The 26470-nt window shown below is 38.1% G+C and overlaps 1 protein-coding gene across 4 annotated transcripts in view; it reads right to left on the bottom strand.

The window, feature by feature from the left end:
* The window catches only part of arhgef19 (Rho guanine nucleotide exchange factor (GEF) 19), a 31735-nt gene extending 5841 nt beyond the window's left edge, over window positions 1-25894 (bottom strand). For 2 of the 4 annotated variants that reach the window (XM_042003212.1, XM_042003213.1), the window contains exons 1-12: window positions 25596-25894; window positions 14551-15253; window positions 13976-14467; window positions 13035-13167; window positions 12847-12932; window positions 12484-12740; window positions 12228-12388; window positions 11968-12120; window positions 11524-11653; window positions 11271-11345; window positions 11084-11173; window positions 10806-10969 (exon numbers count right to left, since the gene is read on the bottom strand). In XM_042003212.1, the coding sequence (XP_041859146.1) occupies window positions 10806-10969; window positions 11084-11173; window positions 11271-11345; window positions 11524-11653; window positions 11968-12120; window positions 12228-12388; window positions 12484-12740; window positions 12847-12932; window positions 13035-13167; window positions 13976-14467; window positions 14551-15232 (2423 nt within the window). In that variant the 5' untranslated portion in view covers window positions 15233-15253; window positions 25596-25894. Of the gene's footprint in view, window positions 1-2601; window positions 2630-5834; window positions 8549-8617; window positions 8723-8808; window positions 8889-8980; window positions 9140-10805; window positions 10970-11083; window positions 11174-11270; window positions 11346-11523; window positions 11654-11967; window positions 12121-12227; window positions 12389-12483; window positions 12741-12846; window positions 12933-13034; window positions 13168-13975; window positions 14468-14550; window positions 15254-25595 lie in introns of those variants that run through there. The other 2 variants (XR_006012409.1, XM_042003211.1) reach the window with 2 other exon arrangements.
* Between the last annotated feature and the right edge of the window lie 576 nt (window positions 25895-26470).

The raw sequence follows: 26470 nt of genomic DNA, 5'->3' as shown, positions 1-26470 counted from the left end.
GGAAGACTAACCCGTTTTTTTGTTTGTTTGTTTTTGTTGTTTTTTTCTTTGTTTTGTTTTTTGTTTTTTTTTACTGTAAAAAGTCCATGTGGCAAGTGTGCATATCAGCATTTTTAAGTTTGGGGATTATTGTTTTAAGTCTAGATAGATGTGGGGCCTATGAGTAGTATGCAGGTGCTAAAACAGTTCTAACGGTTTTCTTTGTGTGGTTCCTAAACTCTGCAGTTTTCTTTTGCATGCTAAAGACAGTGCAAAGCTTTTGATGCTAACTTGCATGTTTAATCTAAAGAGGTTTTTAACCGATTAGAGTCTTTAGATAGAAGTTCACACAGTTTTTCTACACTGAAGTTTTAAACTTTGTGGAAAGAATTACTTTATGCTTCATGTAACTGCCTTTTAGTTCAATTTAAAGTCGTGACAACAGGTTCAAGAAATACTAGAACAATACTCTTATACAGATGTGCCAGAATCTCTCTTGGACCAGAGTTCTTCAACTCCTCGGGGACCACTACCATCAGGTTTTAGATGTGTCCCGGTGTTTTCTCTGATTTAAATCCTCAACAGCTTGTCCTCGCATATTAAATAAGTTTGTTAATGATCAGTAAGTAGAGCCAGAGGTATTACACACGAATCGAGGTCAACGTCTTAGTGAGCTATGTCTGTCATGAAGGCAGGGTTGTTTGATTTTAACCTGGCTAGATTACTCATGGCAAACCACATCCTTCCATTGAATTCAACTATTCCAGTATTATATGTTAGAGAATATTCAATTAATAAAAATGAGCTTTGATTTGGTCAATGACATTTGTAATTTCCATGCTATTATTGGTCACTGTCAAAGCTAAATGCACTTTTATCAAGTTATAAATGTGAGAGCTTGATGTGAAGTTGTCATGACAAAAAAACAGCAGGCAGATAATAAAATTGTTAATTTGTTAACTAGCAGCATTCCTCTGTTGTCTTTATTGCAGCAGTTGTGTTGTTTTCTATAATTATCATACATCATTTTTTATTATTTTGTGCAGGGTTTTGCATCAAATAAAGTGCAATTTCATCCAGGTTATTTGCACATGCAACCTAAAAAAGGAAACATTGGTAAACAAGAAAAATCATGGTAACAACTGCTGTAATCTCTGAATGAAGGTTTACTTTTTGTCGAACCAGTTAACATAAAGAACGCACTGGCTGTGCTGAACTTGCCTCATAGTGCACCCCTCGGGTGATATGAAGCGGGGAAACATCTAAAAGTTGCGGACAGTGGACTGGAGATGAAGAGCCCTGATTTAGACTGTGAGAGCAGCATAAGATTCATTCATGTAGTCAGAATTTTTCTTAGTGCAGATTCTGCTGCTGAGACACATCAGGACGTATCACAGGCCTTTTTTTGTTCTCAAAGGCTGACATGTAGCTCTGTTCATGTGGTCAACAAACATCTGACAGCAGTTTATGACAGAAAATTAAAGAATTCATCGTATAATGCACTACTTATTTTTGTTCACAAGTTAGATGTGAGTTTGGCCAAATCCTGATATAATTTATCTCCCAGAACCAAACGTGCCATTTTGTGTTCAGGCTCTATTATAAAGCTGTAATTTGAGTGCGTCACAGGGTGACGTGTTTCTTATTTACTTACATGATCATAGTCAGTCTCACTCACACCATTTTTCTGCTGTAAATATTGACCCGACGTATCAATTTGCTTAAAAATAGTCCCGACTAATGCACTATTTCCTACTCTTTGAGCAACATTGATGTAAAAAAAATAAATAAAAATAACTTGAGAGTTTGGCTGCTTACAATCTGAGTCTTTTAGAAAATGACATTTTGTGTTTTATAAGATTTGCATCCCCAGTATTGCTGAAACACACAATGTTAAAAATTTGGAAACACGTTTGACTTTTGGTGACATTTCATAATAATATTAAAAATAAATAAATAAACATAAAAAACATTTTGTGTGCTTTAAAGCTACAACTGACAAACATACTAGATAGATTTTTCTGTCAGTTACCACCTGTGTGAGAAATATACACATTTCAATTTACCCATACTAATTTATAAACCTTTGTCCCCGATAATGACCAGTTAAATGAAGTTGTTTTAAGCTAATAACACAGAACGTAACGGTGCGATGACAGAGCATCGAAGCCAGTGTAACCTGGGCTGAAATCTGCTGTTAGTGGACCACTATAATCATCATACAAGTGTAAATCTTTCAGTGGCACATGACATGTTAAAGATCCTTCTGTTTTCTATAGATAAGTTGTTAGTTGTAATTTAAAATGGTTGCTGCTGCAGCATGTATATTATATTCCTCTAGATTCTGATGTAAATGTATTTTACTGTAGATGACTCCATGTATAAAGAATAGAACGTGATACATTTATGACTGTAATTTATATGAACAAAGGTTTTACAGATAATATTGCATTAACAAGTGTGAACTTTGGTCGGTTTTAATCCTGATGCCACAGTAAATATAAATGCTGTAATACACTGGACTGTATACACACTGCTGTAAACGTTTAACCACTGAAATAAATACAGATACTTAAATTGTGTGAGATTTGTTATTGATACAAAAGCTACATACAGGTATGTACAGTTTCTTCAGGCCTGTCTTACTGCCCTACATTGTGCATATCTAACATTTGTGCAAGCTGCTCTGAAACTGGGTCATGGCCTAATTTTTTGTCTGTGCCCACATGGAGGAGAGCTATAAGTAATCTAGTGCCCTTCCAAATGATGAAATCACCCAAATAAAACAAACCAGGGTGAGAACTTTTCCTCGCTGCTGAATCTCCATATCGTGGTGCACGGCATGTTTTAGATTTATAATTACAGGGAATTTTAAGACTATTCCTCTCTCCAGTGGGTCAGCTGCATCCATTCATGTGACACTGATCGGATCTTATGAACAGCTCCTGGGACTCCTTCTGCTCTTTTGCAGCTTTGGCATGATCGGAGGTGGAGCGCGACTCACAGTAACTTGGCTGCTTCTGTCTGGCTGCGGATCAAAGAGAAAATGCAAAGTTGCTTCCAGTTGTGATATTACCTTGGTGCAAAGTGTACCCTGCAAACTCTAACAAGTAGCTTTTTACTCAGTTATGACAGAGCTGGTAAAAAATAAAAAGTTTATCTGCAACACTTTTGCAAGGTCTTATAATCTCAGACATGTTTGTTCAATATCATCAGAAACAGCTGGCAGCCTTTAAGCTTGGAGTAAGTAAAAGCAGAGCTGGGAAAACTGCAAATTCAGCCCTCTTGAATGACTTGCATAGATAACTAACATGAAAGCCAAATAAATTTTATGAGGACACACACTTAAAATAAATAAATTAAAAGCAAACTGTATGTTTGTTCCATTGTCATAAGTCAAAAAAGTAGCTTCTATTAAATTAAAATCAAAACAATAACTTTTTAGCATGACATGCATACTAAATAATAAAAATAAAACTTTATGGAAAAATCATGCAAATTTGAGTTATTAAAATAAAACTTTATATTATGAAAAAATAGTTTAAAAAAAACGTAAAGAAAAAAAAACGAAAACGATAATGTAACAGCAGCTGCGATGCCAGACAATGCTTCAAATATACCGGAAAAAAACTTAAATAAATAATAAAATTCCAGTAAAATTCCATGATGAAAATACAGTTTATGGAGTCTATTTTATGTATTTCAGCTTTTTAATGTTTAATGGAAGAAGTTAGACATTCATGCAGAACTTCATTAAACCTTGCTAGTTTGATTTCGAGTGTCCTCCTTTTTATGCTTTTACCATGTTGGCGTTATCAGACCATTTACAGCAGATGGTTCTCAAACTGGGGGGCGGGCCCCCCTAGGGGGGGGCAGCAAAATGATTGGGGGGGGGGGGTTACACTGGGATTGGAAAATGTAGCAAAACAAACTAATGTTTTGACAGTTTGGGCTCTTGGAAACATTCTGGTCCACACTCAGACCACTAGGTTACAGTAATGCACCTACTACCAACCGCCAGAAATATAAAGAAGAAGAAGAAGAAGAACAGCAGCGATTACTGAAGTCATGGAGGAGGGAGATATGGAGAAACAGGTAACTGGGATGAAAGATATCTGCCTCTTCGTTTAACAGTAAATGTGTTTCTTAGTACATCTTCCTCACATCTATGATGTTATGAGTATAGTAAGGTACATAGTTTATATATATATATATATATATATATATAAACTATGTACCTTACTATACTCATAACATCATAGATGTGAGGAAGATGTACTAAGAAACACATTTACTGTTAAACGAAGAGCAAGATATCTTTCATCCCAGTTACCTGTTTCTCCATATCTCCCTCCTCCATGACTTCAGTAATCGCTGCTGTTCTTCTTCTTCTTCTTCTTTATATTTCTGGCGGTTGGTAGTTGGTGCATTACTGTAACCTAGTGGTCTGGAGTGTGGACCAGAATGTTTCCAAGAGCCCAAACTGTCAAAACATTAGTTTGTTTGCTACATTTTCCCAATCCCATGTGTAACCCCCCCCCCCCAATCATTTTGCTGCCCCCCCCAGGGGGGCCCGCCCCCCAGTTTGAGAACCTCTGCTGTAAATGGTCTGATAACGCCAACATGGTAAAAGCATAAAAAGGAGGACACTCGAAATCAAACTAGCAAGGTTTAATGAAGTTCTGCCATGAATGTCTAACTTCTTCCATTAAACATTAAAAAGCTGAAATAACATAAAATAGACTCCATAAACTGTATTTTCATCATGGAATTTTACTGGAATTTTATTATTTATTTAATTTTTTCCGGTATTTTGAAGCATTTGTCTGGCATCGCAGCTGCTGTTACATTATCGTTTTCGTTTTTTTTTTCTTTACGTTTTTTTTTTAAACTATTTTTTCATAATATAAAGTTTTATTTAAATAACTCAAATTTGCATGATTTTTCCATAAAGTTTTATTTTTTATTTAGTATGCATGTCATGCTAAAAAGTTATTGTTTTTGATTTTAATTTAATAGAAGCTACTTTTTTTTACTTATGACAATGGAACAAACATACAGTTTGCTTTTATTTATTTATTTTAAGTGTGTGTCCTCATAAAATTTATTTGGGCTTTCATGTTAGTTATCTATGCAAGTCATTCAAGAGGGCTGAATTTTGCAGTTTTTCCCAGCTCTGCTTTTACTTACTCCAAGCTTAAAGGCTGCCAGCTGTTTCTGATGATATTGAACAAACATGTCTGAGATTATAAGACCTTGCAAAAGTGTTGCAGATAAACTTTTATTTTTTACCAGCTCTGTCATAACTGAGTAAAAGCTACTTGTTAGAGTTTGCAGGGTACACTTTGCACCAAGGTAATATCACAACTGTGAAGCAACTTTGCATTTTCTCTTTGATCCGCAGCCAGACAGAAGCAGCCAAGTTACTGTGAGTCGCGCTCCACCTCCGATCATGCCAAAGCTGCAAAAGAGCAGGAAGGAGTCCCAGGAGCTGTTCATAAGATCCGATCAGTGTCACATGAATGGATGCAGCTGACCCACTGGAGAGAGGAATAGCTTAAAATTCCCTGTAATTATAAATCTAAAACATGCCGTGCACCACGATATGGAGATTCAGCAGCGAGGAAAAGTTCTCACCCTGGTTTTGTTTTATTTGGGTGATTTCATCATTTGGAAGGGCAACTAGATTACTTATAGCTCTCCTCCATGTGGGCACAGACAAAAATTAGGCCATGACCCAGTTTCAGAGCAGCTGCACAAATGTTAGATATGCACAATGTAGGGCAGTAAGACAGGCCTGAAGAAACTGTACATACCTGTATGTAGCTTTGTATCAATAAACAAATCTCACACAATTTAAGTATCTGTATTTATTTCAGTGGTTAAACGTTTACAGCAGTGTGTATACAGTCCAGTGTATTACAGCATTTATATTTACTGTGGCATCAGGATTAAAAACCGACCAAAGTTCACACTTGTTAATGCAATATTATCTGTAAAACCTTTGTTCATATAAATTACAGTCATAAATGTATCACGTTCTATTCTTTATACATGGAGTCATCTACAGTAAAATACATTTACATCAGAATCTAGAGGAATATAAATATACATGCTGCAGCAGCAACCATTTAAATTACAACTAACAACTTATCTATAGAAAACAGAAGGATCTTTAACATGTCATGTGCCACTGAAAGATTTACACTTGTATGATGATTATAGTGGTCCACTAACAGCAGATTTCAGCCCAGTTACACTGGGCTTCGATGCTCTGTCATCGCACCGTTACGTTCTGTGTTATTAGCTTAAAACAACTTCATTTAACTGGTCATTATCGGGGACAAAGGTTTTATAAATTAGTATGGGTAAATTGAAATGTGTATATTTCTCACACAGGTGGTAAACTGACAGAAAAATCTATCTAGTATGTTTGTCAGTTTGTAGCTTTAAAGCACACAAAATGTTTTTTATGTTTATTTATTTATTTTTAATTATTATTATGAAATGTCACCAAAAGTCAAACGTGTTTCCAAATTTTTAACATTGTGTGTTTCAGCCAATACTGGGGATGCAAATCTTATAAAAACACAAAATGTCATTTTCTAAAAGACTCAGATTGTAAGCAGCCAAACTCTCAAGTTATTTTTATTTATTTTTTTTACATCAATGTTGCTCAAAGAGTAGGAAATAGTGCATTAGTCGGGGACTATTTTAAGCAAATTGATACGTCGGGTCAATATTTACAGCAGAAAAAATGGTGTGAGTGAGACTGACTATGATCATGTAAGTAAATAAGAAACACGTCACCCTGTGACTCACTCAAATTACAGCTTTAATAATAGAGCCTGAACACAAAATGGCACGTTTGGTTCTGGGAGATAAATTATATCAGGATTTGGCCAAACTCACATCTTAACTTGTGAACAAAAATAAGTAGTGCATTATACGATGAATTCTTTAATTTTCTGTCATAACTGCTGTCAGATGTTTGTTGACCACATGAACAGAGCTACATGTCAGCCTTTGAGAACAAAAAAAGGCCTGTGATACGTCCTGATGTGTCTCAGCAGCAGAATCTGCACTAAGAAAAATTCTGACTACATGAATGAATCTTATGCTGCTCTCACAGTCTAAATCAGGGCTCTTCATCTCCAGTCCACTGTCCTGCAACTTTTAGATGTTTCCCCGCTTCATATCACCCGAGGGGTGCACTATGAGGCAAGTTCAGCACAGCCAGGCGTTCTTTATGTTAACTGGTTCGACAAAAAGTAAACCTTCATTCAGAGATTACAGCAGTTGTTACCATGATTTTTCTTTGTTTACCAATGTTTCCTTTTTTAGGTTGCATGTGCAAATAACCTGGATGAAATTGCACTTTATTTGATGCAAACCCTGCACAAAGTAATAAAAAATGATGTAATGATAATTATAGAAAACAACACAACTGCTGCAATAAAGACAACAGAGGAATGCTGCTAGTTAACAAATTAACAAGTTTATATCTGCTTGTTGTTTTTTGTCATGACAACTTCCCATCAAGCTCTCACATTTATAACTTGATAAAAAGTGCATTTAGCTTTGACAGTGACCAATAATAGCATGGAAATTACAAATGTCATTGACCAAATCAAAGCTCATTTTTATTAATTGAATATTCTCTAACATATAATACTGGAATAGTTTGAATCAATGGAAGGATGTGGTTTGCCATGGTAATCTAGCCAGGTTAAAATCAAACAAACCCTGCCTTCATGACAGACATAGCTCACTAAGACGTTGACCTCGATTCGTGTGTAATACCTCTGGCTCTACTTACTGATCATTAACAAACTTATTTAATATGCGAGGACAAGCTGTTGAGGATTTAAATCAGAGAAAACACCGGGACACATCTAAAACCTGATGGTAGTGGTCCCCGAGGAGTTGAAGAACTCTGGTCCAAAGAGAGATTCTGGCACATCTGTATAAGAGGTATTGTTCTAGTATTTTCTTGAACCTGTTGTCAGACTTTAAATTGAACTGAAAGGCAGTTACATGAAGCATAAAGTAAATTCTTCCACAAAGTTTAAAACTTCAGTGTAGAAAAACTGTGTGAACTTCTATCTAAAGACTATCTAATCGGTTAAAAACCTCTTTAGATTAAACATGCAAGTTAGCATCAAAAGCTTTGCACTGTCTTTAGCATGCAAAAGAAAACTGCAGAGTTTAGGAACCACACAAAGAAAACCGTTAGAACTGTTTTAGCACCTGCATACTACTCATAGGCCCCACATCTATCTAGACTTAAAACAATAATCCCCAAACTTAAAAATGCTGATATGCACACTTGCCACATGGACTTTTTACAGTAAAAAAAACAACAAAACAAAACAAAGAAAAAAAACAACAAAAACAAACAAACAAAAAACGGGTTAGTCTTCCCCTTTTAGTTTCTGTGTGACACATTTGATGCGGATATTTTCCCGGAGGTTGCGGAGACGTGCGCTACGACTTGTGATTTCCTCCACATAGGATTTGGGGAACCAGCCCCTCTCCCCGTCCGACAGCCTGATGCCCTCCACCCAGCCTAGTGAAACGCATCAGCCATCAGACATCAAATGCACCATTACACATTTACAAATTTCTAGACTCTTACCATCACTTGTAATGGTCTTAGCATGAAGAATGTCAGCTTTTTCCAGTGTTAACTCATCATGCTCTTGGGCCTGATAGCTCTTGATGCACTGAACCTGGGATATATCTACAAGAAAAGACATGAAGAAAGGATGAATGAATAGTTTAAGTGACTTACATTGAGCCACTGTAGATCTATAGATCTTTACCAACCGTCATTTTCACTGGCTTGCTCGATGTCTTCTAATGGGTCGGATGGAAACATTGCAGTGATCCACCTCTGCTTCCCGCTCCTTGGCACACATGGAATCAGCGAGGGCTGAGTGTCAAATAAGTGACATGAAGCATCATTGCTGACAAGTGATTTGACAGTGAAGTAACTCACTCAGTGTGTGATTTAAGCAGAATCTGATGTTTGAGCTGCTGGCCTTCACACAGCTGCAGGTGGAAGATGAAGCCTGGGATGCCCTGCAGCTTCTGACTGAGATCCTTCACTTTCAACTCCCCAATCTTGGCATGTACAAACACCATGAACTTCCAAGTACTGTAAAAGAGAGAGAGATGACATTTTAATTTCAGTATGAGTAGAAAGAAGTACATTTCTTCACCTGCATTTTTGACACTGCATCTTTAGAATCACTGCATGCACAACTGCCATCAGTTGAAGGTTTTTCGTGTTAGTTCAGCCCATTCTTGTGTATGCAATATTTATTCAGCATCTTAAGGTATTTATATCATATTTGCACTAACTTTAAACTGACCATGGCCAGTTTCTTTCTTTGCAAATAAAAACTTTCAGAAGATTTTTTAACCCTTTGATGCATAGTGTCCACTACAGTAGACACATATTTAAAGGCTGTTTTCAAATGTATGCATGGGTGTGGATTGTACATTAGCAACTTCATTGAACATTAGTGAGTCACCAATACCCTGCCACGTATAAAGAATAACTACATTTGATATGGTATATATAAATACATTGTAATTACCAAGTTTGCCTCAGTAATAAACAGGACAAGAAAATGATACAGGTGTTTTTATAGAAAATTTATATTATATTAATATGACAAGATATTATTTTTTAAATGTTTTCATAGATAAAATAAAAAAAATCAACACAATGAGTAAAAGTTAAAATAAGATTAAAATACAGAAAAGTATCAATGTGCATGTCTGTAGAAGTAAAACATTTTATTTATAAAAATGTGGTACTTTTTGTAATAATTCAGGCACCAGAGGGTTAAATTAATGTTTAAATAAAACTTCCATTGATTTGCATGAAATTATCACCACCAGTAAAGGATATACTCAACACACTGACTGAGGTTACATGCACAATTGAAATGCATCAAGTTCATGGTTTAAACTGGCAGATCGGACCTCGTCTCACAATGCATGCACAGGAGGAGAACTAAGTTTGTGACTGAAGCATGGCACAATTCTTAAATATATATATATATAAACAAACATAACAAACATTGATCCATTCTGCTGCTCCTAGTTTTCTCTTTGGAAGATCATTGTACATGAAAGTAAAGCTGATTCACTGCACAGACGCTATCTTTTAAATTATGTTAATGGTGATTTCATCAGATGACACTGGGATTATGAAATTTTATGAGAGCATAGTGACAGACTGGAAATGCTCTCATGACCAGAAGTTGACATGTAGTCTTAGGGCTGCTTTTCATTTAGGACTTGTAATGTTTTTAACCCCATAACATCTGACTCAAGGTATAAAGGGCAAATTGAAATTGAATTGTTTGAATCTGAAGTCTTTATTTGGCCCTTTAGCAAAATGTGTATCAAATTTGATACATACATCAGACATTAAGGGGTCAACCATCTGACAAAAGAAACAAAATATATGTAAACTGGAGCAGCTTTTATGCAAATGCAGCTCTATTAATATACAATTTACTGGTTTTACAAAACAATGCCAGAAAACAGAGCTTATACAGAGCACCAAGATCCACTGGGTCTAGTATGAGTGTGTACAGGAGATATATGATCACATTATCTGGGTGTTTCAGTCCAGTTTGTAAAGCTTAGGTTTTGTATGATTTTAGAGAGACTAACATGTTTACATGTATTTCAAATCCTGTTTAGGTTACAAAATACAATAAATGAATGTTTTCTAGTATCATGTAAACATATTGATGAATAGTCATAGGAGCAATATTTGAGTTTCGTGTGTTTGTGTGGCATACTCCTTTCTCCTGGACAGCAGCAGGTAGTCATTGAACAAATGGAGGTACACAGGTTTGGTGGGCAGTTTGAGCTTTGATCCAGAAATACTCATCATCTGAGTGTCCACCTCCAGCAGCTCACCATGTTTTACCAGCCAGCGCGACTGAGAGATGAGAGGGAAGATCTACAAAGAACAAAAAAAGTTAATGTTTTTTTTAAATAAAATCCCAACAGAAACACAGACACTGTTCTAAAAGTCCTAAAATGATTTAAAAAATAATCCTCAAACTTCAGTCACCTTTCCCTCAAAGTGAATTTTCTTGTTGAGGTGGATGAGTTCCTCCATCCTTTTCATTGACTGCACACTGGAATTACATTCTTTGATGATCTAAGGAGGCACACACCAGCATGGTTATTACTGTTATGCCTCACCAGTGATAATACTGGTATTCGTCCAACTGGCTATTACAGATGATAATCACCACCTTTTTTAGCTCATTGAAAGCTTTCGTGGCTGTGTCCTCATCTCGAGAGCCCGGTGTTGTCCTCTTTAAGATATTCTGTAAAATAAAGGTGGTTTTGAAGATGTGCCAAAAAGTAAACAATACTTTCATTGTGTGGAAACAGAGGCTGCCACAGCAAATAGTTTGCCCAGTTCCAGTATCCCCATTTTACAGTTCTGTTTAACTGGGCTTTAAGTGTCAACATGATTTCGCTAGTGAATGTTGAATCATGTACCTCCACCAGCATTTTAAGCCGTGTGATCCTCTGAAATGGGAGGATTAGAAAGGAGGTCAGAGGAAGTCTTTGGCAGATGGGGTCCTCCTCCAAGCGGGCCAGGATGCCAGGGAAACGAGGGTTTTCTTGCCTAAGAGGACAAGGCAAGGACATTTAGAGAGACCGCTCAATGTCTTTAAAGTCTATCAAAATTCCAGCCTGCTTTTTACCCTGTGAAAAAAATGTACAGCTTAGTCAAGATGAGCCAGCTGCAAGTTAAGTCATGCAGGTGTAAAACAACACCTGAACAGCCTCACAGGAAACTTGGGCTTCCATTAAACAACTGGCCTTTATGCATAGCATTACTGAATGAGCTCAGAAACCGTTACTTAACATACATGCACATACAGTGTATGTTCAGATCTCCAATGGCAAATATATTCAAAGCAAAATGAAAACATTTACAGCAATCGCTGGTATGTCTGCTCCTGATACGCCTGGTTGGTTACATAAGGTAAATAAACCCTTCGTAGAGCAGGGCAGTGGTCCAGGACAATGTCACACACATCAAAACGAAGGATGTCTTCCTCCAACCTGTGCTCCAGATCCTGAAGGAACCTGCAGACACGTGAGGAGAAAACACACTTAGAGAAGCAGAGATGATAGCTGAAGTGTTAAACCCAGTCTTTAGGGCAACAGAAGCAATTACATGCTCATCACTTCACCTCTCACTAACATCTTTGACTTCAGGCAGCTTGGAGAAGAGCCACTGCTTATCTTGAGCTCCAAGACACTCAGCGAGCTCCTGAGACAACATGAAGTGGTCCACGGCGATTGTTAAACTGCGAATGTATGATGCCTCAGATGTCACCAGCTCAAACTTTGCCTAAAAAGGGAAAAAACTGTATTTTAAACCTCTGTGGTAGTCAAAGTGAGAACAAAGGAAACTCAAATGAAAAGATAGTCCAACATCTCAATCACCTCCTGCAGTTTTCTCTCCTCATTGCTGAAGTTGTCGAGCTGACCACTGCTTCGAACATCAGGGATGTCCTGCCATAGTGCAAATGCAGAGCCTCGTGAGGAACGAAAGGAGCTGGATGGAGACAGATTAGATGGAGATGGGGTCCCGTCTGACCCCTCATCCCTGAACCCCTCCTCCTCTGTGCCTGGTTCCTTCCCTTGCTGCCTCTGGATCTCTCTATTGATGGCAACATCACTGTACTCCTGGTACAGGATAGCTGCAAAATCAAAACAAAGACATTTATTCCAGGAAAACTGTTTTTCACCCCATGTCATAGTTTAAAATAGTTTATTGTAAAAGAGAACCGGTTTTGGCAAACATACAGCTGGGTAAAAACCGTGAGAGTCGATTCGAGTTATGAACAGGAGCAAGTGTGCCCAGGTCTTCCTCTACGGATTTCTTTCGCATTCTGTGAAAATAAATGTGAGATTATATCAACAAATGAGGCTTTTCTATATATGTATATGTTTTTAGTAGAGAAAAGTTTTTGCTTGTATTTATTTTATATTACCCAAGTTTTGTGCTCCATCTATGCAAAGGCAACCCATTGTCACTGCTGGGAGGTGGAGGTGCCAGTCCAACAGGACTGTGGGGGTCGCTATCACTCGAACCTCCTGAGCCGCGGTGCCTGGAGTTGGACTTATCTGTAAAGAACAAAAACAAAATGGTGAACTCTCTCTTTCTCCCTCTTTCTCTCTCCCTCTCTTATTATGTATATATAAACATATATATATATGTATTTCCTTTAAAGCGAAGCTCTCCATCTGCTGAGCCCAATATGCTCTGATTGGTCAGCTGCCATGACCAGAAGACTGCTGATGTTTGACATACAACAAACCCTTTACATTAGCCAGTGATGGTGTGGAGCTGCAGTTCAGCATGCTAATGAGCCAGGACATAAGATAAAGGCTTTTTATAACCTTTGTTTCAGAACCCCTGATATATATATATATATATATATATATATATATATATATATATATATATATATATATATATATATATATATGTACATATATACTTTATTTCCTGTACCTTTTAGCGTTTGGCTTTATTACTGATTAAACATTTCTCAAAAAGTTTTTTTTTTTTTTTTTTTTGGGGGGCTTTTTTAATTAATTCCCTGTAAATTACCATTTGTTTTGGCACCACATTGAGCTCATTGTTTTTTGCTTTTATACAAGAGTTTAGAATAGTAAAGTGTGACATCAAACAGGTTTAAGAAAGTTTAAGACTTGATTTGAGCCTGAAAACAAACTAAGTCTTTTACTGGTTTTGCATCTCATTCAGAATAAATGATTGTAAGAGATCATTAATAATTCTGCCTAATGACATATGTTTGGAAAAATTATGTTTCAATTCTCCAGCTGCTGAACCTGGTTGTTGACTTTCTAAAACTTGGGCTAGCTCTCAATGAAATGTTGCAGAGATGATGTCTCTACATCCACTCACAGTCAGTGTTGGGGCTGAGGCTGCTGGAGCCTTGTCTGTCTCTTGAGGCCACCCGAGCAGACAATGACTTCCCCAGCTTTAAGGTGAAGGAGTTCTTCCTTTGAGACAGCTGCAGTCTTGATATTAGTTCTGAAGCTGAGAAGCGCCGCCGTTCTTGGTCGCCTTGACGGTTCCGTGACAAAAAGCTCCCTCCTGAGGGAACTGACATCTCCACACTTCCACTCTCCTCCACAACTAATGGTTCTGAGTCCTCTATAATCTGCAGGGGTTCTGTAGATATGTTGAAAATATCATCCTGACTGAGGCTTGGGAGATCTGAAGCACCGTCTGTGGATGAAGGAGTTGAAATGGCCTCTAGGGAGGATAATCCACTGAGGTCCTCTTCCAGAAAGGATGCAAAAGGTCCAGGAAAGATGTAGTCTGCTTCTAGGATTGGACTGCCGAGGGATTCATCACTTGGGCTGTCTGGAGAATAAACCTGCATCTTTCGCCCTGAGGACAAGAAAATGGCTTTATTGAATTAAGGGAAAACATTTTAAGGGCTTTAAAGACCTGATTTTACTCTGTACACTTACGGATAGACTTTTCTTTCAGTGACCCCTGTGATGTTCTCCTTTGAGGCTGGCAGGAGTCTGGGCCCTGAAACTCGGGACATTCGGGTGAGGTTGGGGAGCAAGGTAACTGAGATTCCCAGGAGTCTCTGTTTGCGTATAGAGAGGACAAGGGGAGGGACAAAGGGAGGCTGAGAGCTGCATGGAGAGGACGGCAAACAGTTGTGACTGTTCGTGGCTTCTCAGTTTGCTCCTGGAAAGAAGTCCTGATGCCATTTTGACACTCAAGCTCACTGTCACCTACAGTATGTGTAGAGTTCAAATTTATTTCCTGTTTGTTGTCTGTTCTGTGGCAGATCTTCTGCTTGTCATTCAGCTCATTCAGTGTCTGTCTGAAACCATTGAGTGGTAAAGAGTGTGCTGTGCGTTGTGCACCTGAAATAATGCTTGGCCTCTGAGGGCCAAAACCATTTAATTTAGGTGTCGCTGGTTGTAGCTCAATAAAAGCCAACGTTTCCTGCTGGCAAACAGCAATGTGTTTGTGATGGCAGGGGTGGAGGAGAGGCCTGCCCTCCTGGGACTCGTTCCGAGCCTGGGACTCTCCTGAGCCTGGGATCCACATGCTGGGACTCTCTCCTCGGCAGTGAAATGCGTGAAGGTGGGGTCGGAAATCAGGAAAAGGTGAGAATCCATACCCAGGGAGCATGGCTCAACAGGCACATGGGAGCTGTAAGAACAGAAAGGAAAAGAGTCCATTTCTAACACGTAATTTATCTTCAAATCAAGGGAAATGTGTGACAGCAGAAAAATAAAAATTTGGATTTCATTAAGATGTTTTGATGACTTTGAATCCAAATCTTAACCTCAACGTTTTACCTTCACCTTTATAGAGTAGAAACACAATTCTTCTTTTCCCATTTTCACAAAAAATAAAAAAACTGTACATTTCTGAAGTAAAGGATGAAATACTAAACTAATCCAGTCCAGATGGGAACATATTTAGGATTTGTTACTTAAATCACCTGTTTCTGCTAGATTAATGGGCTGGATTTAAAGTTTGGACCTTATTTAAAAACAAGAAAAGAATGATTTACAAAACAATAATGGCATATGTCAATATTTCAAAATGAAATGATTTTATTTTTCTCTGTAATAAAATATATAATTTTGAACTAGATGAAAATAACATGCTGTAAAAGTTGGGCAAAGGATGTTTACTGTATCAGTGTGTTGCATCACATCTTTGAGAACTGAAAGCCCCTTTCCTGTCATTTTAGCCTGAATGACTCTCATTGTCTGAGTGTTTATATAAGATAAAGTATTAAAGCTGCTCAACACTTTGTTTCCTCCTTTTCCAATTTTAGTTGCATTACGTTTTCATTGCATGACAAGTCTGGGCTGCAGCAGGTAAATGTAGCACCTGAACAACTTTATAACTTAATGGAACATTTGATCCTGTACACATGTTGTTCAGCATTAACAGAGCCTTTGCAGAGTTACCTCTGGCATGTGTTGTAATGCATCCATACCATCATACATGCTTGCTTTTGATCTGTGCTCTTTCAAGCTATTTATTAGTGATTTTCAGCCTTGTCCATTGTGTACTGATTCTCTGAATCTTATATATTTTATGAGAGTAGGGGAGCCCTGTCCATATTTTTTAGTAAAAGACTGTGGGATGCTCTTTTTTTATTTAATAATGTCAATGACCTCTTGCCAAATCAACTAATTACTCATTTAATGATTTTTTGTTTTCATTTTTATTTAGAAAGCATAGTTTTGGGGGGATACATTATAGAATTGAAATGGATCAAACTGGCAGTACAGGTCTTTTGTCACTTGTGTGACAGGGTTGATGCTATACTGAATAATATATGGATCAAATTACTATTCTGTGATCTTAAAAAGAGTAAAACTAGGGTTAAAATAAAAATATAAAGCAGCTTTCCTATTATTCATGACATGTCAATGTGACTTATTAAAAATATGGACAAATATGAACATTAGAATGATGTTAAATAATGTGTGAAACTCTTTCTAAATACAATACAGAAGAAAACTTATTTTCTTCAAGAAACAGACTCATGGATTAAGCCAAACCAGCAACCAACAAACAAATTCATCTTGGTCAGCAAGCTGCTGATATAATTCCAGCTGATTCTGCAGAATCAATCAAATGTCACATATATGCAATTACAATGGAAAGTGAGTTTTGTGTAAGTTTAATCAACTATTCACACAGTTTGTGGTTGTTACACTCGTGGGGTGGTTTCATGAAGCCGCATTTAAGATTAAACCACACAGAGCACATACCTTTGGAATAAGATGTCAAACTATGGACGCATGCAGGATGTTTAACATTCAAGGCCATACTTCACACATAGGTACACATACTCACTCTTAGGTCTGGAGCAGTGTGTCTCCTGAGCTGTGTCTTCCTGCTCTAATTAAAGACTTCTCTCCACATAGCATTCAACCCCTGTACTTAACATCTCCACACACACAACGACACACCAGCTCCAGACAGAATACCACAACAGAAGGACAGACAGAGGAAGAGAGCACATCCTCCGGATTCTCACCTTTCACCTGAGATCTAGAATAATCATGCAGCTTCTTAATCTACCTTCCTGAGCCCAAGTTTGACAGTATGCCCCTTTTCTGAACAAGCGAGAGCCTGGTAAAAGCCAGCGGTGGGTCATAAAGTTAGAGGCTTTTTAAACTCGCACCTTCTTCTGCTTCCTGAGCAGGTAATCCTCAGCTTTTGGCTTAAACACCTGGTAAAGCGACAATGGCATACACAACACAAGGCAGCACAAGCACAGAACAATGAAAAGCTAATTTGTTTTGTTGTTTTTATTATGTCACTTCCTCCAAAAGGTCCTTCTCAGGTGGTTCTGTTATAATCACATTACTGTAAATAACAGAACACTCTTATACTTTTTAAATTTTTGTTCAGCATTAAAGCCTTTTTTCTTTATCACAGCTCTATTTAACTTGCTAGCAGTTCTTTCCCCTGCTAAAGCACTGGGTCATTTAGCCCATCCATCAGCACCTCAAGCATAACTATAATAAACAACTTAGTGATGTTTGCTTTAACAAAACAAGACAAATTTATGTAGTTTTACATTATTTGTTCTTAACTGTATTAGTTATTGATTGAATGACAGAACAATTATTGAACAGTAAGGCTTGTTACCATAGCCGCATTGGAAAATATCTGTGAAAACTACATTTAAAGGTCTAATTTCCTTATCTCTATTTTTCCATTCTGACGTCTGTGAGCACAATTTATAGAAAAAAAAAAAAGAAAAGAAAAAAAAAAGACTTATTAGGGTATAGAGAAGGCTGATTATGTATATATATATATATATATATGCATACATATTTATATATATATATATATATATATATATATATATCACACATTAGTTAATGGTGTCGTGTGACCTATTTTAGCTGTAATTTACACTCTTATAGTGTCTCTCAGGAGGATAAAGTTATAAACTGATGCTCCTCCCACAAGAATACCTTTATAAACAATGTGGCTTGTTGGCCTGAAGAATTAAGCTGGACGTCACAGTTTACCTTTCTCTTTATCAAGTGCACATGTGCTGAGCACGGAATATGAGGCCATTGAAAAGCCACACCTGCTCTTGAAGCCAAGGTAGGTAAGCCAGTCAATCTTATCTCCCTGTTTCTCTTACACATACACAAACACACATTTGCATGCATGCACGCATGCACACGCAAACACAAGTGCACACAAAACACACGCACTTGGTGGTGCAGGCACAAATGGTTACCTGTTCCCTGCTGCAAACAAAGGCTGCCTTTATCTGTGTACCTGGGCCAGGCTGCCCTGAGCACAGGACACCTGAGAGGTTGTGGGAACTGCTTATACTGATTCACTCATATAGTGCACTCACTCAGCCATATAAATATATCCAGAACCACTGCGGCATAGTGACACAAGCTTATTGGTGTCTGCATGTGATTACTTGGTGCTTATACTGTAATCCTGCTGTATGCATGGTATTATCTAAACTTTATTTACCTATATGTACATTCTGTCAAGTGAGATCAAACATGAATTATTCACAGTGCACTCTCAACACAGAGAAAAATCTCTGCTGCTGTGAACATGTCACAGTCCTAATGAATGTATATTTACGTAATCCTCGGGCAACAGCAAAGTCATCATAAATTAACACACCCTTTGTAGAACATTAGCTGTCTTCTCATTTGATCAAGAACTCCAAAGACCCCCAAACTGACAAGCCTCACCACTACATTTATCAAAACATGAAAGCACCCAACTACACTGCGCATTCCTCACACTGATACAATTAAATCACACTATTAAAATTTCAATCCCAAAGACGTGTAATTTCCCTTGTCATAGCAGGGTGTTATTTGTGATTGTTATGGACTTTGCTGCCAGAATTTTCCCTGTAATTTCGGTAGGCTGCTCTAAGTCTCCGTGTCTGCCTACAGAAGTTAATGAATGGCACTCTGGCATGTCTTTAATGCCAGCAGCCATATGAGGAGCATTTTTAATTGTTTTTTTTTTTCTCTATTATTTTGAAGGTTGTCTCAGAATAATCCTTTAATAGAATATCACATGAATATGCACAAAAATCCACTGCTGATTCAGCTCCTCATCAGAACCAAATGTTATGTAATCGCATAATTAAAGTTTGTTTGCCAGGAGGGAGAAGATGTTAAAACAAATAGATTCATTGGAGGGGCTGATTGTGGTTTATGAAGACATACATTTCTACACTGTTTACTATAATGGTTGGGAGTGTGATGGCAACAGTGCTGCAAAGAGGGTAATAGATGTTTGCTCAGCTCTATTGATCATACATTAACATAATCTGTCAAACATTGAGAACAACGCCTCGTACAAGTCCAGCTCAGGTTGACTTTTTCTTCTGATTCTTGGGCTCATAAAACATGGCAACCACACTTGGCATCTCAGTTCATACCTAAACTGCTGAATTAACTAGTATTTTTCGATAAATCTGCACAGAACAATTCATGATTTGCTGGGACAATCAAAACACAGCTCAGATCATCAGGTTGTCTAATATGTAAAGAAACTACAGTCAACAACATTCAGTAACTGCAGCTCCAAAGCCAGAGATCCAGCACTGTGTTTACACCTCCATATACTGTGCTGTGCTGAATTTTGAAATTTGACTGTAATAAAGTAAATTTTAATAATTTTGTCTGGTCAGGATTATTAGGGAGGTTGAAAATTCCAGATCTATGACTTATTGGAATGATATTTAAGAGGAACAAATGTACATGCTGCCCTACATTGTAATGTTATTACTAACCCTTCTAAGATGCTTTAGCTTTTACAAATCAACCCTGTGATGAATCAGATAACTAGCTAAGTGACTTTCTGCCTTCAATACAGAAATGCATCTTTCTTAGAAGCTGGATTTTCCAAGACTTAGGCCACATCTTCAATTGATAAGGAATAATACAATAAAGTTACATGACCATGAATTCATTTGATAAAAAAAAACCAATGTTGTACCACAGAGGTAGGTAGACGAGTTAGATAAATGAACATTATTAGCATTGATTTTGAAAGCAGAGCCATTGCGATAAGAGAGCTGAGGATCTTCTAAACGGCCAACTAATTTTTCTTCTCATTTAACAAACTTTTATTAGACAACTGAATTTAACAGATACACTGCTGCCACAGTTTATCAGACCCAGACTGATTCACTCATGTTGCATCACCACGATATGCTCAGTCATAGTTGTACAGTTTGAGAATACTGATAAAAGGTTTAATATCTGCAGTGTTTGGTTTAGTTAAAATAAGCTGTTCATTAAAGTTTTATCTAGGATGCTGTCAATCATCTTCCTCAGTGGATAAACCACTTATTTGAGGTTCTTTAGGGGGTGATCTTAAGTTGTTTTTAGTGGAAATCTGTTAGAATGACCTCCTGTCAATCTACACACCAGGAAAAGAAAAACCTTTGGAAAATCATAGTTTACTTTCTCCACACACACCGTCTCTGTATCTCTGTATTTAGTCAGACAGACTGGGGTGTCCTAACAGTGTGGTGTGATCGGCTCATGTGTATATGTGAGATCGTAGTTTAACTCTGTCACATCAGACCACTAATTGCCAAGCAGTGGACCAAAGAGCCTGGCTTTGTCTGCAGAGACAAGACATGACATCATTCAGCGTCACTTCTGGGAAAACCAGTCTCCTGGACTTTGTGTGTTTTGTGAAACTAGTTTGTGCAACATTTTCTATCATGGCTGCGAAAGTGAGGAGAATCTATTAATGTGCCAGCACGGAGGTTTTAACCATTGACTCTAAACTAGATCTATAGTAGGCTTGTGTGTTTGTCATTTAATACTTTTATGGAAATGATAATATTTTGACATGGCTTGAAAACAAGTATCAGCAATATGTTGATAAAACTCAGAGGTTCTGATTATTTCTTTTAAAGGTAATCAGCTTTCAGTATTCTTATATGGTAAACTGTACTATACAAAACAAGACATTATTATCATTCTCTCAATAAAAATCCTTTGCACAGTTTGAATTTTAAATCAGAGAATTCACTCTAGATGCTATCATGATGTACTTTTCATTTACTTCCAAGATTATATGTCTCGGTTGTGTGAAGCCTTGTAGCTCCTTGGTATTTGTTCATCATCCAGGCTCCAAATACAAAGACAGGTGAGGACCCCAGGGGCTACAGAGGAGACCGGTGGGAGGGTTACCCAAATGTTTACACATGGTGTGGGTCCTCCTAATCCTCCTCTAAAGCCTCAGGCAACTTAGCCGCAACCTTCCAGGACAGCACGAAGGTGCACGCTGACAACCTGGCTTACAATCAAACAAAGCTCTGACACACAAGGGCTACCTGGATGAGAGTTTGTGCATGATAATCTGTCAGTGTCTGACTAAGAGCAGCTACATGCAGAGAGGCCTTCCCTGACCTTGTCTTGCCCAATGGGATTCCCACTAACAGAAACAGACACGCAGCAGTCACTCATTTATAAGCCTGAAAAAAAAAAAAAAAGAAAAAAAAAGGAGACGACCATCTCACACGTAAACGCCAAAACTTTTGGACCTTTAACCTCCCTCTGCCCCAACCCTACTCCTCTGCCATGACAGCTGCAGTCAGATAGGCTCATGCACAGCAGACACACAGTCACAACAGTAAAGGCACAAAGGAGCTATTGACAAAACTTATGGAAATAACCTGATCTAATTATGGTGCTTTGTCATAAGTCGCAAAAGCTGCCAAGCTGAAGGAGACCTAAGGATCCAACGGGTAGTAAATCCAGAAAATCTCATAATCAGTACCTTCTGACAGACAATGGCTATCAATGTACAATAACGTTCTTAGAAAAGAAGAGTTGATTTAGGATGTTTAAGCAAGTTATATGAAAAGTTAAAACCAACAGATTAGAAGTTAAACACAATTAAACATGGCATGGTATGTATGACATAGTATACATGTTGAATGAAAATGAAATACTTTATTAATCACAAAGGGCAATTAAGAAATTACTATTTGCACGTTTAGGAGTTGAGAGAATTTTTTTAAATTCCTTTTACATGTAACCAATAGTCTAAAACTCAGATATTTAATTTATGGAAATATGGAATGGATAGTAAGTAGTCAATTTTTACATTAAAGAAGCAGAGGGGATTAAATGCTTTGGATATTCTACTAAAAAAAAAAGCAAAAATAAAAAATATGAACTGCTCTTTTACTAAATCAGTCCCAGCTGAGTGTTTCTATCTATGCAAAAAGAGATGCAAACTGTTGCACTGATTGCCATCTTCCTTCATTCCCTCAAACATGTGGTTTGCCTACATACACCATCCTGATGCTGGAAATACCAGAGCAACAAACACGGTCTCACCACTAAGAATAGTCCTCAATAAATACTGTTTTTGTTTCTGATTGATATCCTCTAAATAAAGAGCACCCAGCTGTTAAAAGAAATTTTTGCAATTTGTCATCCATTTTAAAAGGTTTTTCCAGATAATAATAATAATAAAAATAATAAGAGGAAGAAGAAGAAGAAGAATGTGAGAATTAATGGTTTTGCTGCATTCATAACAACAAGAAAAATAAGTTTTCTTTACATATTAAATTGGATGGTAAATAAGTAACATGCATTTGTCATGGTTTCATTTTATTTATGCATTTACTCTGGTTTAGATCTGTTAAAAAGTAGGAGACTGAGTTTCTTGTGCTCAAACTGTCAGTCAAAAGGCTTTGATACCAATCTGAATCTTTGCCACTGATGCCTCTAAACGCCTGACCTACTTTACATCAAATTGCTGATGCATCTCTTGCGTTCATCTGCTCGTGTCTTTCCTCACACTCTCTTTGTTACTTTTTCAAAGCTCTCTGTTCCATTTTCCCCCTCAAAGCACCAGTTCCTCTCCACCCCTCCTTCTCTGCTTCTTTGCTTTTATTATCTGGACAGGTATGGACAAGTCAAATGTTGTTTTGAAATGTGATCAGGTAAAAATGGAACGCACCTAACCAAGAATGGCCATCTAGAGATGGGTTAAACATGTGAACTATTCAAAACCAAATACCAGCAGCCTTGTCAGGATTAGAGAAATGATAGTGAACTAAAGAGCCTTGAAACAGAAAAAAAGGAGTTTTTGCTGCTTAATGTGAGAGTAACACCTGGTTTTGGATCTTTTTTTTTTCTTGACAGAAAAATATTAGAGTAAAGAAGCAATCTTCAGCCTCCAACACTAGAAACTTATTATCCTGCACATGTAAAAATGTGAAACACACACTGCTTTAAATTGGCCAATTCATGAGGTGAAGTAACCTGAGGGCTACAGCACTAGACAGGTGTGCAGAGTGAAGCGCAGCATACATGACTGCAGGCTCAAATTTCTAAATTCTGTTTGCTTTAACCTTCACACATGGGCCAGATATTCACCAACTAGTAAATGACTGAGCCTCTGCTGCCTAAAGAGTTATGCTTTCAAGAAGTTCCAGCTACTTTGTTTTTCTTGGAAAATAAAGTTTCATCTATTTAGTTTTATAATTGCACAGATTTTTAATTCTGTAGGTGGTCTATTTTACAGCTCAGGTTTCAGGACAAGTTCATGTCCAGATGAAACTCTCTGACACACAGACACTTTTCCACATTCCCTGGATGACTCTGCATGCTCATTCCTTTAAAATTGACTGCTAAGCTGAGGCAGAAGTCAGACAGAAACTCAACCATACACGTGCAGGAGCAAGGGCTGCTATTATGAACCATTAAAGCTGCTGCTATCTAGGCCACAAGGAAAAAAAGGGGGTAAGAAAGTGACCGAGTCACTTTAAAATAGCAGCTTCACTCATGTTTAAATGGCAGGTTGCTTCTAGTCAGCGATGCCTGATGTGATGATATTAGCCTAGTTTACAGAAAAACAGGTCAGTGCAGAGAAAAACACAGTTAGGGTAGCTGCTGAGCATATGAGTGAATGTGTGGGTATCTGTGACTGTGTATGGATATAAATCAAATAAGAAGCACAGGAAGCATTTTTATGCAAGGTAAGAGGTGGGATGGGGGTGATGTGCGGCATCCTGAATAACTTTCCCACACTGTACACATACAGGCACTAACAAACACACACACACATGCTCAGACAGCCACTGTCTGAGTGGCAGGTGATGGGGCAGGTGCTCTCCAGACGTATGGTTGTAGGGGAGGGAGGAAGTGGGAAGAGGGAGGGTTCCTGTAGTGAGACGACTTATAAATTTGAGTGTGATGTGAGCAGGCATGTGGAGTGAAATTTAATCCACAGTAGTGGCTTAATCACATCCAAAGATTGCCAGCTGTCCTAAATCTTTAACTGTGATTACAGCTCAATGTTATCAGACGTCTGCTATCACACAGGGGGTCCCTCTCTTGCAATAAATGGCAGCAAAACAGATCAAGGTTCTGATTTATACTTGGTACACATTAACCCAACCCAAGTCAGGCAAGCCATAGTAAATCAGATAATGTAGACACCCACAGCGACTTTATTGTTCTCCAGTCAAAATACGACTGAAGTACACCAAACTATTTATATATGCACAGAAGCAGTAGACATCTTACATGACGATACACTTAGTCATCAGGCAGGCAGACAGAGTCAGCCCTCACCTCAGCTCACCTTCTCATTGATGGTTTTTGAAAAGATGTTTAAAAAAAAAGAGTGAAGGCAGCTTCAGACGTGAGGCACAAAGAGAAGAAGAGTGTAATCTTCTACAAATACAAATAGGGGACAAACACACATAAGAAGCACACAGACTCACACATATGTAAAGAAAGCCGGACAATGCTGAAACAATCAAGAGCTTTTTTCTCTGCCTGATGCAGAGAAAGTGTTTGAGTTTTATGCTAAAATATCCCACAGAACAGAAATAAGTTGACGCTCCAAGTTTCAGCCATGTACAGTTTTTAACAACCCCTCATCTAACATATTCCAGACATGCACTTACCTGCCCTGCTCTGCAACAACTCACTGCTGCACTGTAACCATCACATTCAAGACTCACTGCCCAGGGAGCTGCGGAAAACATTACTGATGCAAGAAGCGAAATCTTCAAAGGGAATAAATGAATAAAGAAGCTAATGATCTCAAGGGCATGATACATACATCTACTTGAGCAGGATAGCTGGCTATCTGCAGCCTTTGCCAATGATATAACTGTCAAATTTAATAATTAAACAAAAAATAAAAAAATTAACAGCATATCAAAGACTACATTTATGACGGTCCTGTTTGTGGAGAAAACACACCATGCTCTTAAGATACAATTTATTCTTAAATCAGATATTTGCAATGCACCTGACAAGTTGCACAGTTTCAACAAGGCAAATTCTTTCACCAACTGCACAACACAAAGTGCAGCCTGAACTCTTAGCCACAGCTCAGCTCAACTTTCACTCACCACACTGAAATTTTTTCAGAAACATGCATAGGGAAGGCGATGGAATGTGCATGTAGTTCTAATTGCTTCATTTGTTATTTGAGAGTTATTGTTGCTGTTTGTTTAGTACCGTACCTCAGTGGCGTTCGCAGCCTAGTGTGTGTGCTGGATGGTGGCCAGCAGCAGTGTGTGAATCCAGGCCATCCCAGGGTCAGACTGAGCCACTCTGCTATCCATTGCTGCCTTGTGTTCCTCCCGGCTTCTCTCCTCCCCTCTCCTCTCTCAGCGTTTCTTTCTTTAACACAGTAAAGACTTTTCAAAAGTTTGTTCTTCTGATTGGCCCTTGTCCCCTTTGTTCTTTAGCTCCTTTTCTCAGAAAAACAAAAACAGGTTGAAAAAGGGCCACCACTTGCTGCTCTCAGAGCTACTTACAATGCAGATCCCTTCTCTAAGCTCCTCTGCTCTCCCTTCCCTCTCGCTTCTTTTCCCTCCCTCCCTCTCTCTCTCTCTCTCTCTCTCCTACTGTTGGGGAAGTGCTTTCTTATTTTCTTTCACTCTCCTCCCCTTCTCTTGCCCTACCTCTAATAGTTATTTAGTGTCTCTTTTCACCACCTGCCTTTATTCAGAAAGGAATTGATAACACTAATGTTTGTGTACAACTAAACAAAAACTGTGTTTGTTATCTACTTTATGAATAGAAGTGTCTTTGGAGTGTGTTTATGTGTAGTGTGCTGTTTGACTGTAAGAGTTGTGCATTTGAACATACAGATACAAAGCAAGTCCAAATCCTTGCATGCAAAATGACACATTTGCATGGCAGTCTGTGTGTATGTGTGCTCCTGCAACACCACGCAAGCAGATCCATTGCAAGTAATGCCCCTGTTTGTGTGTGTGTGTGTGTGTGTGTGTGCCTGCTTGCAGCTTTCACCAAATGTCAGACGATGAGATGGTTACAGAAAGACGTTTCCAAGGCTTCCTTGCTTCAGCTCCAATCTTTTTCTATGTTCCGT

Source organism: Melanotaenia boesemani, chromosome 13 (assembly GCF_017639745.1).
Source record: "Melanotaenia boesemani isolate fMelBoe1 chromosome 13, fMelBoe1.pri, whole genome shotgun sequence".
NCBI lineage: Eukaryota > Metazoa > Chordata > Actinopteri > Atheriniformes > Melanotaeniidae > Melanotaenia > Melanotaenia boesemani.
The sequence above is the reverse complement of the archived record's forward strand: the minus strand, read 5'-3'. Positions and strand labels throughout refer to the sequence as shown.